Raw genomic sequence first — 14,492 nt, 5'->3', positions numbered from 1 at the left:
CCTCAGGAAGTCTCGATACCAGATGTTCCCAGTGCCTCTCGGTCCGAGGCTCTCAGTGCTGTCGGTACCGGGGCAGATTTTTTGCCAGGAGATTGTTTCTTTTTAGGCGAATCTCACTGTGGCGATGACTGAGACTGGTGTTTGGTCGCCTTTTTAGGGACAGAGTCCTTAGAAGCGGTCTTGGTACTGGAGCCCTTGTCTGATGCTGCTGCTGGCAACCGTTGGCCAGGAGGCATCCTGGACTCTGGGTCAGAAGCTGGCCTGAGGGATTTCTCCATCATGAGTAATTTAAGTTGGAGGTCCCTGGCATTTAGTGGCCTAGCAGTCAGTTTTTTACAATGAGGGACACTTCTGAGGAATATGGGTCTCTCCGAGACAGCGGATGCACTAAGCATGGCTGTCTGAAACAGGTATCGATAACCTGCAAGTCAGGCAGCATTTAAATCCAGGGGAACCAGGCATGCCTGTGGAAGGTCCAGCTCTGGAGAGAAACGGAGCAGCCCATGTCCAAGAAGTTGTTGGTGGTGGAGGGCCACCAGGGCAGGAGGAGAAAAGCTACCATAAAATATTTTTTTAAATATGGAAAAAATTAAAAGTAATGGTAACCGAAGTTAACTAGATTAGAGGGGATAAAAGAAAAAGGAAGAAATATAAACGTTCTCCGGAGTTGAAGAGGCGCTGCTGTCGCGTCGACTCAAGCCAAGGGCGGTAGAGAAGGGACCGGGGGTCGGTTGGCTGTGCATGCTAGGTAGCCGCTCAGAGTGGCACGAGATGGCTGCCTGTGTGCATGGCCAACCAGGGCACTACTACAAATCTCTGATTATAAGCGCAGGGCGCCAAGACACCTAAAGTGGACAACCCACAGGGACATTCCTTGAAGAAGAAATATAATTGCTTTCCTAATGTTTTGGGGATTGGGAGAGTTGGGGAGAGGGGGGTTGTTGCTGTTTTGTTTGTTTGTTTGTTCGTTTGGACTTAGTACTGCACTCCTATTGACTTCTGCTCGAGTTTTGCTTACATAGAGACTGCTGGATTGGGCCCACCGAGTTAAATTAATGCCAGTGCACAGGGCTTGGACAAGATCATATGCACTACTTTAGCCTCACCTAAAGTCCTAACATAGGGTTTAAATGGTGTGTGAGGCTTTGTCCAGCTCCTCGGAACTAAAATAAATTTTACCCTGTGACTTTCTCACAGACATGTATTATACATCATTACTAGCTACTATACCATCAAGGGTATAAAGAGACACTTCCTGCCAATATTTTCTGAAGACACCAATGTGTGCTAACATTTTCTAACTTTCATATATCCTTTTAATTTTTTCTCTGCCCTCCCTATTCTAAAATGCTGACTTCCTCATGAGACTCTGAAAATTATTTTGATATTATTTATATAATATATTTTCCCACCTTCAGATTTGTTTTTATACAGGATAGGATACAAAAGGTAAACACACAATACTAGAATCACTGTTAAGAATTTACAACCACATTTTATGCTCAGCTGTTGAACCACCTGCCTGGTCAGAATGTTAATTAACAAACTCTTTCCACAGCTGTGCAGACATCCCTGATGACACTGGTTCTCAAATTAAACAAAACTGTGTTTAAAATGGGTATGGCAGATATAACTAATGGAAAAGGATATGAGTAGTTTACTGGTACTAAGTACTGTGAAGCTGAAATAAAGAGAAACTAAACTATTTAAAAATAAGCGAATAGGGTCCCAATTAAGGTAATATGTCACCACGTACTGTTATTCTCATTTACTTTGAAAATACCAAAACAATTACAACTACATAAGGCCAGTGTGGACTTACAGTAAAGCACTGGGAATCAAGATTATTTTTGTAGCTTCACAGAAAAGAAAATATGGGGCCCAGAGGAGTTTCCTGTTAATAGCTTGCCTAGATGTAGGATCAAAATCAATCATCTTCGACACTGCAGAAACCCCATATTTTCTGAGTAGGGTTCCCACTTATCACAAACAGGTAACTAATGGAAGCCATATTTCAAAATGTAAAAAAAAAAAAAACACCCACTAGATTTGTTATCCTTTGTATACAACATTCTTTTTATCAATGCTCAGCAACAAGTCTTCGGAAGCTGAACATTTTTGAAGCAGTAACGACAATGCAGTTGACTAAACAAAGCTAAGCCCAATGGTTTCCAGGAAACTGAAAGATGAAAGAATGTGGAAAGACACTGCCATAGCTTCAAATGAAGAACAAGTGAACTAAGGTCAAATAGAAAACCAAAAAGAAATTCAACAAGGGCCTAGAAACCATGGTCAGATAAATTTCAATTGGATCGAGACTTCAAAATGCATTTTTAACACGGCATACAATACATTCCTTGGTATATTATTTCATTAAGGACATTTTTTTAAGAAGTTGGGAGGGGAAGTCACATTGCAAAGCCCGTAATGATTCTCATTTACTTACAGCATAACACTATGACTGATTTACTTTTATTTTTAAATACTAAGAACATAAGAACGGCCATACTGGGTCAGACCAAAGGTCCATCCAGCCCAGTATCCTGTCTACTGACAGTGACCAATGCCAGGTGTCCCAGAGGGAGTGAACCTAACAGGTAATGATCAAGTGATCTCTCTCCTGCCATCCATCTCCACTCTCTGACAAACAGAGGCTAGGTTCACCATTCCTTACTCATCCTGGCTAATAGCCATTAATGGTCTTAACCTCCATGAATTTATCTAGTTCTCTTTTAAACCCTGTTATAGTCCTAGCCTTCATAATCTCCTCAGGCCAGGAGTTCCACAGGTTGACTGTGCACTGTGTAAAGAAGAACTTCCTTTTATTTGTTTTAAACCTGCTGCCCATTAATTTCATTTGGTGGCCCCTAGTTCTTATATTATGGGAACAAGTAAATAACTTTTCCTTATTCACTTTCTCCACACCACTCATGATTTTATATACCTCTATCATATCCCCCTTTAGACTCCTCTTTTCCAAGCTGAAAAGTCCTAGCCTCTTTAATCTCTCCTCATATGGGACGCGTTCCAAACCCCTAATCATTTTAGGTGTCCTTTTCTGAACCTTTTCTAATGCCAATATATCTTTTTTGAGATGAGGAGACCACATCTGTAAACAGTATTCAAGATGAACAGGAGTACTTGTGGCACCTTAGAGACCAACAAATTTATTTGAGCATGTGGGTGTACCATGGATTTAAATAAGGGTAATAAGATATTCTCTGTCTTATTCTCTATCCCTTTTTTAATGATTCCTAACATCCTGTTTTTGACTGCCGCTGCACACTGCGTGGACGTCTTCAGAGAACTATCCATGATGACTCCGTCTCCAAGATCTCTTTCCTGATTAGTTGTAGCTAAATTAGCACCCGTCATATTGTATGTATAGTTATTTTTTCCAAATGAGCATTACTTTACATTTATCCACATTAAATTTCATTTGCCATTTTGTTGCCCAATCACATAATAACTAAAATTATGACTCAACATTAAGGGGCACATGTTGCTTCCCTTTGTGGGTTTAACAGTTACCAGATCCAGCAGAACCAGGGAGATTTTACTGCATGTATATGCAAGGGTAAGGGAGGAATTGGTGGAGGCTATTGGGATTTTAGGAGATAACACAGTGGTGAACACCTAGTATTGGATGTCATGGACCCCAGCTCCACTGGGTTTCCCTGTGGTCTCTCACACAGGCACGGGTCAAGGGAGGTGAATAAATCCATCAGCCACCGCTCCTTGATGAAGAGGATCACAGATCTTACTGCAAACTGTGCCACCTGGAAGAAAAATTACCTTCCTCTGTCCTCATAGATACTCAGCACCCAACCACACTTGATCAGAAAAAGGATTTGGGGATAACTATGCTTCATGTGTGTTTCTGAAAGTGGTTTTTCAGAGCTTTTCCATGAAGTGTCTCGGCAAACTTTTTTATTAATTGTTGAAGGTCCACATAGAATTAAATTCTCAATAAAATTGAATTATTTTTAAAGTTGCCTAATTAATTTTTAAAATTGCTTAGAACAGTTTCATCCCACAACAGATGTGTTTCAGAATGAGCAGTACCTGAAACAACAGACCTCAGATCTGAGAAAAGGGTTAAACATACTGTTACAACAGCAATTTGTAAAATGTTTGGTACAATAGATTTTCTCCATACAAAAGGAAAACATCATACAATTAGTTTTATATTCCATGTTCCTGTAGCCGTGTTGGTCCTAGGATATTGGAAAGACCGGGTGGGTGAGTTAATATATTTTATTGGACCAGCTTCAGTTGGTGAGAGAGAGAAGCTTTTGAGCTTACACATAGCTCTTCTGTGCAAGATCGAAAGCTTGAGTCTCTCAGCAACAGACGTTGATCAAATAAAATAAAATAAATAAATAAATATATGGAGATATACCTATCTCGTAGAACTGGAAGGGACCCTCAAAGGTCATTGAGTCGAGTCCAGCCCCCTGCCTAAACTAGGAGGACCACATACTGATTTTGCCCCAGATCCCTAAGTGGACCCCTCAAGGATTGAACTCACAACCCTGGGTTTAGCAGGCCAATGCTCAAACCACTGAGCTATCCCTCCCGCCTCACCTACCTTGTCTCTCTAATTATTTTTATGACTGTGGAAGCCATTTCCTAACACACAGTGCAGGACTGTGCACACTCCTGCTACCAGAATTATCAATTACTTCTAGTACAGACATATATCAAACAGGAATTTTATTTACTTGGGAATTTAATTTGTTATAATGCAAACAGATGTAATATCTTAATAATCAAATCAGTAATAATATCATACATTTAAAAATGTCATTCATACAGAAAGATAAAGCCCTTTACAAGTATGCATATAAGCATCACATCCTCTACTGTTGAAATGCAGCCTCCTTAAGGTGGAACATAGAAGTTCTTTTCAGAACACAGCCATATTACAGAACAATTTAGGGTAAAGTGAAGGAGAATACCCTATCCAAGTACAACAGGAATTTTAAACAGAGTATCATTACCCAAACTAGAATTTGAGTCAAGTATCAGAGGGGTAGCCATGTTAGTCTGGATCTGTAAAAAGCGACAAAGAGTCCTGTGGCACCTTATAGACTAACAGATGTATTGGAGCATAAGCTTTCGTGGGTGAATACCCACTTCGTCAGACGCATGCGGTATACATGTGCAAATTGAGTATACATCATGGCCGACACCCCTACCTTGTGGGAAATGCCATGAGCTCTGCCATGATACAAGCAGTCATGATCAATGAGTACATTTTCACTTTGAGCTGGGAATCACACCTGCAGCTTGAGTAGACATACATTAGCTCCCATCACCTAGTGCACTAAAAATAAAATATAGCCATAGCAGCACGAACTGTGGGATGAGCTAGAGTCTTGGAAGGATACATACTCAGGAAAGCTAACCTATCCTACCATCTTGTGTTGCTGCTCGATAACGCTGGCATCACACCCCCAGCTCCAAGTGTAGATGTACCCTCAATTTTATATAATATAAAAGCACTTTCAGCAGCGCAATGGTCCCTAGCCCATAACTAGGCATTGCTTACTGACTCAGATGGAAGGGTGCCACCTATTCAATAATGAACATTTCCTGAAAAAAATGAGCTTTCAGTGCAAAGTCTGCCATCAAATACTGCCTGGGCCAAGCACTCAGTTTTGCCATGAAACTATTTGATGAAAAGTTAAAAAGCTGCTTTCCTAACTAAGGAGTTCTGCTATGCAAATTATGTCCAAAATTTTCAAACTTGGGTGCATAGGCAGATAAGTAAACGTGGTCTGATTTTTAGAGAGACTGAAAAGTCAGGTCACTTATATTTAGCTTCCTTTATACAGACTAGATACCTGAATGTAGCCATCCAAATTTGAAAATTTTGGCCTAAGAGGTCTAGTTACTGCAGATGACATGTCATGATGATATAGGAAAGCAATCATGTTTATTAATACAGGGATCTAAAATTAGGAGATGATTGATAATCCAAAAACTAGTAATTTACATATAACCTTAATCCTCTTGGTAGTGGATTCCCCCAATAATAAATGAAGACTGGGAAGTGGCCAGTTTTTGCATGTCATTATGATGTACTCTAAGAAAGTGACAACAAATTTGGCAGTGCTGTGATGTCATTCCAAGAAGCTTCACTACTGAGATGTTGTTTCCTAGAATGTCATTCATAATGACAAGGTAAGTGGAGTATCTTCTGAAGGTTGATGTTCTTTCAATGAAGAAATGTATACTATTTTATTTCTATTATTTCAACTACTGGGAGGGAAACCCCACCTTAATTTACATTTGGATGCTTCCATATTTTATGCAGACAACCCAGAGAATTTATAAGATATGGCACATCCATATAATTTTGAAACTGTATGTCATAATTTCATTGTTATGCTACCAGCAACAGGCGATATAAAAATGTAATATTTCCTTCAGAAGTAGATTTATGAATTAAATGTTCTGAAGTAGTTCTCACACTATGCAATAAAGCTAACCTAGTCATGGCATATACATTACTACAGGCTGTTTCTATGTTGATAAATACTGTAAATAAATAATAGGCTCTAGTCATATAATGTTCTAGACACATACAGTCCAGTCAAGGAAACATATTTGGCATGTTACAGGGGGTTGCGTGCCATAGCAGAGACCAAGAAAATACTGTGTTGTGCTGATCAAGCCTTGAAACTGAGCTATTAACATTCATAACATTCTAATGACTCAGTAGCCCATTACATTCCAAAGTGCAGTAATGTCCTGTTGTGGACCACCACACAGAGCTGCAGACACACTGCCTGCGATTATATTTGCCTCATTAGCAAGGGTCAGTGACGAGAGAGAGAGTAATGCATGGGTCAGTGACTGGAATGGATGACATAGCATAAATTTATTTTATCAGTTCCCCAGCAGACCTAATTCAGTTAAATTGAAGATTCACAAGATTGGCTTAAACTATTTGATTAACAATTACTTACATGCTAACCACAACGTAGTAAGGTGGAGGTCAACCACAGTTTAGAAATTGAATAGATGAGGAGCTAAATATGTTCTCTTGCTGAAGTGGCACATACTTGGATAGAGTCTTTGAATTTCTCATTGTCTCTTTGAGTCTGATCCTGTACTCTTTATGTAGGTAAACCTCACTGAAGTCAGTGGGAATAAAAGAGTCAATTAGCCAAACTCACTTTGCAACACCTATTTAAGGAGTGCGAGATTAGGTCTTTACAGTGTGAGTTAGATGGAAGGGTTTACGGTATATATCTCAAACTGGATTAATGTTGAAAGCAAGCTTGCTAAAAAGTCAGCCAAAGTAGGCAAGCAAGCAACAGCTGTTAATACAGCCTGTTGGAAGTTGTCATGTTTTTCTTTTCCTTCTCCCTTTCTTTGTTTCCTGCTGTTTGATAAGGAATTTTCCCTATTACGTAAATAAGCTCCCTTTATTTTTGCTTCTGAGAAAACTTCAAATTCAGTTATTTTTCTTTATCATCTCCTCTCTTTGTGAAGGACCTTTGTACCCTCGTCTTAGGTTATGTCTAAAGTGCAATTAAAAACTTCAGGCTGGAATGTGCCAGCTGACCCAGACATTCAGGCTTGGGCTGTAGACCAGGCTCTAGGACCCTGCAAATTGGGAGGATCCCAGAGCTCAGGCTGTAGCACAAGCCTGAACATCTACACCACAATTAAACTGCACCTTAGCCTGAGTCCCATGAGCCCAAGTCAGCTGGGACTGGCCAGCCCCGGATGTCTAATTGCAGTGTAGACATACCCTTAGGCTGTTTGATCCTCCTGTGTCCACACTGTCACTCTCATGGCCCATTAGTGGCACTACTACAGAAGAGGACCACAGCCATCTCTATACCCTCAATCAGTGACTGTGATATGCCCATTGTTCTCTGCCTCCACTGAGAACAGAGCTCCCTTTTCTCCAGGAGCTTCACACAGTAATTTCCCGAATATTAGACTTTGTTCAGCTTGAATTAAACCAAATAAGTATTTTTGTCTTTTTTACAAAATGAAACAAAAATAGAAAATAAAAGTTATCTTACACATTTAACATGTAATTTACTATACAATTCTTTAAACTGGCACTAAAAAATTAAATTACTGAATATTTGTATAGCTCACCTTATTCCTCAGGTAGAGAATGAATTCATTCCTATAGTAACAATGATATGACAAACATACATTATCTCTAGGAGTGTGACAGATCTTCCTAGAAGGAATGATCTCCCTTCTCCCAAGTTAAAACAGTTATGGGGGAAAGATCATTTGATCCCAAAATTTAACCTAAAGAGTCACAAAATACATATTAACTTTTGGAAAAAATTTATTCAGCCCTTTGTTTGAATACACAAATGTCTAATTTATTTTCCTTTTACCCAGCATAATTCTTTAAAAAAAAAAAAAAACAACTTTTTTTATCCATCTGTTTAAAATGAACAAAAGGGAGTATATAATTGTCAAATATACCAAAATAAATCATTAACTTTCTCTAATTTTGTTTGGCTAAAAAGTACATCCTACACTTTTCTTGTACCAGTTCTCTTTTCATGTTAATTAAGAATCACACTAGCTCTGGGAAATATATTAATGTGTGAATGCTAAATCTTTTTAAAAGTTCTGACTCTTGCTCCCCTACCCACTCACCACTTCTGCAAACCTAGGGGTAGCTACCTACACAGAGGGAGGCCACCCAACATATTATGATACTTAAACTACCAAAGATGATCTATCTAAGGCAATGTCTACACTATGGAGTGCCCCTTATTATAGATGCAGCCTACACCAACAGAAGGAGGAGTTTTTCTGTTGGTACAGGAACACCACAGCCCCAAAGGATGTTATCTACATTGATAGAAGCCCTCCTCCATTGGCACAACTGTTTTGTGAAAATGGGGGGGGGGGGTGTCAGCATAGCTGAGTGGTTTGAGCACTGGCCTGCTAAACCCAGGGTTGTGAGTTCAATCCTTGAGGGGGCCACTTGAGGATCTGGGGCAGCATAGCTATGTCAGCCAGGAGTGTGGTTTTTTCAGACTCCTGGCCGATGAAGCTATGCCGATGTAACTTTTAAGTGCAGACCAAGCCTAAGGTATTTATGTGGCCCCCATTACTACAGTAACTGAGCATTTCACAATCTTTAAGGTATTTATCTTCAAAGCACCTTTGTGAAATTGGTTAGTGCTATTATCCTCATTTTACAAATGGGGAACTGAGGCATGGAGAAACTAAAGATAGACATTTTGAAAATCCTAAGTAATTTAGGAGCACGGTTCCTTTGAAAGTCAGTGGGACTTGTGCTCCTAAATCTATCAGGCACATTTGAAACATCCATCCTAAGTCACTTGCCCAAGGTCACAACAGGAAATCTATGCCAGATGAGGGAATTGAATCCAGGTTTAAGGGTACGTCTATACTTACTTCCTGGTCCAGATGTAAGCGATCGATCTTCTGGGATCGATTTATCGCATCTTGTCTAGACGCGATAAATCGATCCTGGATCGATCCCGGAAGTGCTTGCTGTCGATGCCGGTACTCCAGCTCGGCGAGAGGAGTACGCAGCATCGTTGGGGAGCCTGCCTGCCGCGTCTGGACCCGCGGTAAGTTCGGACTAAGGTACTTCGAATTCAGCTACGTTATTAACTTAGCTGAATTTGCGTACCTTAGTCCGAAGTGGGGGGTTAGTGTGGACCAGGCCTAAGAGTCCCAGACTAGCACCCTAATCATCTGACAAGTTTTCCTCTTTGGAACAAAGACGACGTGAACCAAAGCAACAAAAATTGAGTAAAAAGCAATCCAGTTGTGGGACTTATTTTCAAAACGGGGCCAAAATTTCCTCTCAGTTACACCAGCGGCTTCTGTGATCAGTCAGTGAGGTTGTTCCAGTTTAACTTACAGGAGGATTTAGTGCATATTAGAAGTCAAAACTTCTGCAAATTTAAACACCCTTTGTACCAAGGTCTGGCTTCTTGTTACTGCCTTGAAAGCCCTGACTAATTCTGGCCCTCTCCATCTTAGTCTTGTTTAACATGCAGGAGCAGATTTATCATGAAACAAACTGTGCGGAGGCACAGGGCCACCAACAAGGGGGCCCCCAAAATGCAGGACAAATATCTTACAACCTGCCCCTGAATCCTGGCTATCGGTGCAGCCGGACTCAGGCCACCCTCCTTACCCCCTCCTGTACCCCAACCCCCTGCCCCAAACAAGGTACCTCACTTTATTTTCATTTAATCCCCTTAATTTATAATATAGGAGGAGGATAAAGAAAAAAAATGAAAAATGGGGAGGGGGAAGACAAGAGAGCATGTTCTTTTTCTTGGCTGGATCCTGGGGGGGTGTCCAAAAACGAAGCTGCGCACAGGGCCCCACTAACTCTAAATCCACCACTGATCACATGCCATGCCTTCTGCTCTTCCAGAGATGCCAGCCTCATCCAATCCAAACTTGGCAGCTTCTCACACAAACATTTCTGTGGCTCCTTCTACATTGAACCCTACAGCATAGAACATTTTTGAAAGACCTACTCTTTCCATAATCCAGCTCTCCTGAAGGCCACCTCTGCCTTATTGCCTTTGGGAAATTTGCTAACAACCCAGAGAAATAATTTGGAATAGTTTACCTGTCCTACTTAAATTAACAAATGTATTTATTTATTTTTAACTGAACTTACAGTATACCCCTTTTTTTTCCTGCCTTCTGCGTGTTTGTCTATCTTTAGATTGTGAGGTCTTCAAAACAGGAAAGCACTAAGTGCACTGTGAATAGTATTAGAAATAATAACACTACCAACTCCCCCTCCTCCTCATTAGAATGTAGTGATCCAGGTTAAGAATCTTGCCATCATTTTCAACAATGGCCTTTCTGTACAAACTTGTGTGTCAGATATGGTTCAAAATTGTTCTTTTCCAAGTGCACAGGTTGTGTCATTATTTAGCCTGTGATGATTTGATGACAGTACGCCAGCCAGAGGGGCACACCAAGCACTTCCATCAGGTGGAGAATGCTTCGCAGAGAATACCACGGTAAGAACATTTTGTTGCTTTGTACATTTGGGGCACAACACATGACAACACCATCTAGCCAAATTCTTAATCAAATAGAAAAGTCTGCTCAGCCAGTTCCAGGAGTTCCATCTGATCCACCTGAATCCAACTGGTTATATACCAACAGCAAAAATAGCTTAAAAATTAATTATATTTATCTGCTAAGGTATTTCCTCCAGAATTTCCCTACTGTTTCCACATCCTTTTGCCCTGGAAAATACACAGAAACAGTCTATGTCTTTAATCTTGAGGTGGGCACTAACAGAAATCTGGTCAATTAAAAAAAGATAAATTAGAAGTATTTTAAGGTATCATGCTGAAACTGGCTGAAATTTTTTAGTTTTAGAAACCCATTTTCTTCATTTTTAAATGTTTTTCTCTTGCTTTTTGCAATATGAAAGACTGACAAAACTAAAAGGGAAAACTAACTAGCCATACAGGGAAAACCATGAAACTGACTATATTCAAAAGGTTGTTAAATGCACAAAGTTGGAAACTAATAAATTACTTTTCTCCAATCTCTTCCAGTTACCTCTATTTAAGGGATTACTCACAACAGTAGATAAAAGAATTTTGTATTGATGTAAACAAAAATTATTTTTATTGAGGTTTCTTTTTTACCATTCCATCAATGGTCATCACTCATCATCATCTGACAACTGCAGAAATGAGCCCTCTCTCTCTCCAAGCTCCATCCTCTGTATTGTTAATCTCCATACAAGAGACAGATACAATCAGTCTTCATTTTAGTTTTACAGCACATGTTCTAGACTACACTCAGACCATTGTTCTTGGGACAGACATGTCCGGGATGACAGGCTTATACATGAGACTTCTTGCAGCAATTTTTTCCCCACTCAACTTGAGAAATGCTTGTTGAATCAACTGTGCTGAAAAACCTCTCAGCTAGAAAGACAAGGTGAGTGAGGTAATATCTTTTATTGGACCAACTTCAGTTGGTGAAAGAGATAAGCTTTCAAGCTACACAGCGCTCTTCAGGTCAGTCAGAAACCATCTACAATTTATTTTATAGAAATCAGTTTTCCTGCATCAAGTTGCCCATGCCGGTTTTCCCTCTGCTAAGTTTTTTGTCTACTCTGGTGCAATGGTGAATTACAGTTTAGCCCTCAAGCAATAGCCTAGGAAAACACCTCCCATTTAAGCATAAAACAAGAGTCCAAACAAAAACACACGTCCAAAACTTCAAAGAAACAAGTCCTTCAGCCCTGGGATTAAACAATAGCCCCAACATGGTCTGTCCTGGTCTGTCCTGGCAGGGCCGGCTCTAACTTTTTTGCCACCCCACGCAAAAAAGAAGAGTGCTGCCCTCCCCCCCCCCCGCAAGCGCCACACCGCACCGCAGTACCCCCCCCAGTGCCGCCGAAATCCCCGCCCCCCAAGCACCACGCCGCCTGAATCCCCGCCCCCCAGAACGCCATGCCGCCCGAAGCCACACCCCCTCTGAGCACCGCGCCAACCCCCGCCCCTCCTCCGAGCGCCAGCTCCCGCCCCCCCAGCGCCGCGCCAGCCCCCGCCCCCCCAGCGCCACGCCAGCCCCTGCCCAATAAATAAATTAATAAAAACCTGAGCGCCGCCCCAGCCCAAGGTGCCGCCCCAAGCACGTGCTTGGTCGGCTGGTGCCTGGAGCCGGCCCTGTGTCCTGGTCTACCCTCGGTTGATGCCATAACTAAAAAGGCACCTTCTCCAGAAATTCTGGAGAAGATCCATGGCTAGAAGTTGAAGCTAGATAAATTCACACTAGAAATAAGACACAAAATAGAAAGATTACTGAAGATTGTGGTGGATTCTCCATCACTGGCAATTTTTAAATCAAAATTGAATTTTTTCTAAAAGACATGCTCTTGTTAAAACACAAATTAATTCCGGGAAGTCCTATGGTCTGTGTTATACCGGTAAGACAAGATGATCACAATGGTCCTTTCTGGCTTTATAATCTATTAATAAAAATAAGCAGCTGTTCTCCTTCAACTCTGAGAAACTTACCCTAAACAAAATATCTGAACATTGCAGTTCATCTAGCATTAGTTTTACTCTGACATTGCTTTCAAGCTATAACAGAAAAATGTGTCCACAAATTAGAGTTAAAGGGAAAGAAGTCTGATATGTTATTTGGAAGATTCATGTGATCACCCAGGTTTGGGCTTGTTGTCAACCCTTGCTCTATGTTTTAGGCATAAATACAATATACTTTGTGCTTAGAGGATCTTTGTAAATTTCATTTCTCTTTCCCCCACTTCGCTTACCCCAAAAGAATTATTGTTAAAACTGAGAAATTACCCATTTTTTTTCTAAAGTGTTACTGAGTTGCAATTCACATTTTATACACTTACTAACATTTTAACTTTCTTGCTTCCCATTGGTCTTCAGGTACTGTATTGGACTAGGTAAAGAATTGTCAGTTTAAAAAAAAAATCATGAATTAAACAAAACTAGCTCACAGCGTTAATGTTAGAGCACAATGAATTATTTCAAACATATGTGAAGAAGCTACACTAAATTCTATAAGTTATTAGAAAGTACTTAAAATATTTACTTCTTTATGTGTATATAGCGGTCACTCTTGAAAGGCTTCTTCCATTCTAAAAGACAGTTTGAGAGATATTCCCTATATATAAATGGGGAGTATCATTAGAACTGGGAATCACTCTCAAAACTAGAGAAACTTGTATCATATATTTCTTCTTTTGGGGTTAATTTTATAAGCATATGTAATTTTAAGCTCCAGCACAGCTTTCAAGCTTAAACTTACAAGATTTCCCTCCAGATTTTTCAGCTGTTGATTAATCTCTTTAAGTCGGTTTTGTTGCTCACGTTGCTCATGTGTGTCTCGCAGGGCCTTCTCACCTGGAACTGCTTCCAAACTTCTATTTGCATAAGCCAGAGATGCCTGACAAAAGTAAGAGTGGACACAGCTAAAACATCTTAAAATATGTGCTTTAAAACCGAAAAAATGCTAATTAGACCTTTACAGAAAAAAGTGAGAGAACATTAATATTTATACATAATTGGTTAGTTTCACATTTTGGTCAATGTATGTTGTTAGTATTTAAATATCAAACAGGATTTTTTCCACAAAGAGTATTAATTAACTCTGTTCAAACTTGTAAAGGAAAAGAATAAACATTCATATTCAAGATTTCCAACAGTGGAGGGAGGACTTTTCAACAGCACACAGCACTGGTCTAACTCCAGTTGACTTCAGTGGATCAATGCTGAGTACTTTTGAAAATCTCATTTAAAATGTTTCTCTCCGATACGAAGCCTGAGTAAACAGCCTTTGCACAGTGGATCTATGTGGGGACATGAAAGACAAAACCCACTCTCTAACCCATAGCCAAGCCATGCGGCACACATGCAGCTAGACTGCAACCACTACTACAGAGCATAGGTGTACAATTTTACAAATATTCAGTAGTCTGGGACCAG

At 40.3% G+C, this 14,492-nt stretch overlaps 1 protein-coding gene across 6 annotated transcripts in view; it reads right to left on the bottom strand.

Annotated features, from left to right (window-relative positions):
- FSIP1 (fibrous sheath interacting protein 1) overlaps positions 1–14,492 on the bottom strand; it is a 161,559-nt gene that overhangs the window by 99,887 nt on the left and 47,180 nt on the right. For 5 of the 6 annotated variants that reach the window (XM_054026972.1, XM_054026971.1, XM_054026973.1 and 2 more), the window contains one exon: positions 13,816–13,953. The exons of the other annotated variant lie outside the window; for it this stretch is intronic. In XM_054026972.1, the coding sequence (XP_053882947.1) occupies positions 13,816–13,953 (138 nt within the window). The remainder of the gene's footprint in view (positions 1–13,815; positions 13,954–14,492) is intronic. 6 annotated transcript variants of the gene reach the window in all.

Source organism: Malaclemys terrapin, chromosome 4 (genome assembly GCF_027887155.1).
Source record: "Malaclemys terrapin pileata isolate rMalTer1 chromosome 4, rMalTer1.hap1, whole genome shotgun sequence".
Classification (NCBI taxonomy): Eukaryota; Metazoa; Chordata; order Testudines; family Emydidae; genus Malaclemys; species Malaclemys terrapin.
This window is presented reverse-complemented; position numbering and strand designations above follow the sequence as displayed.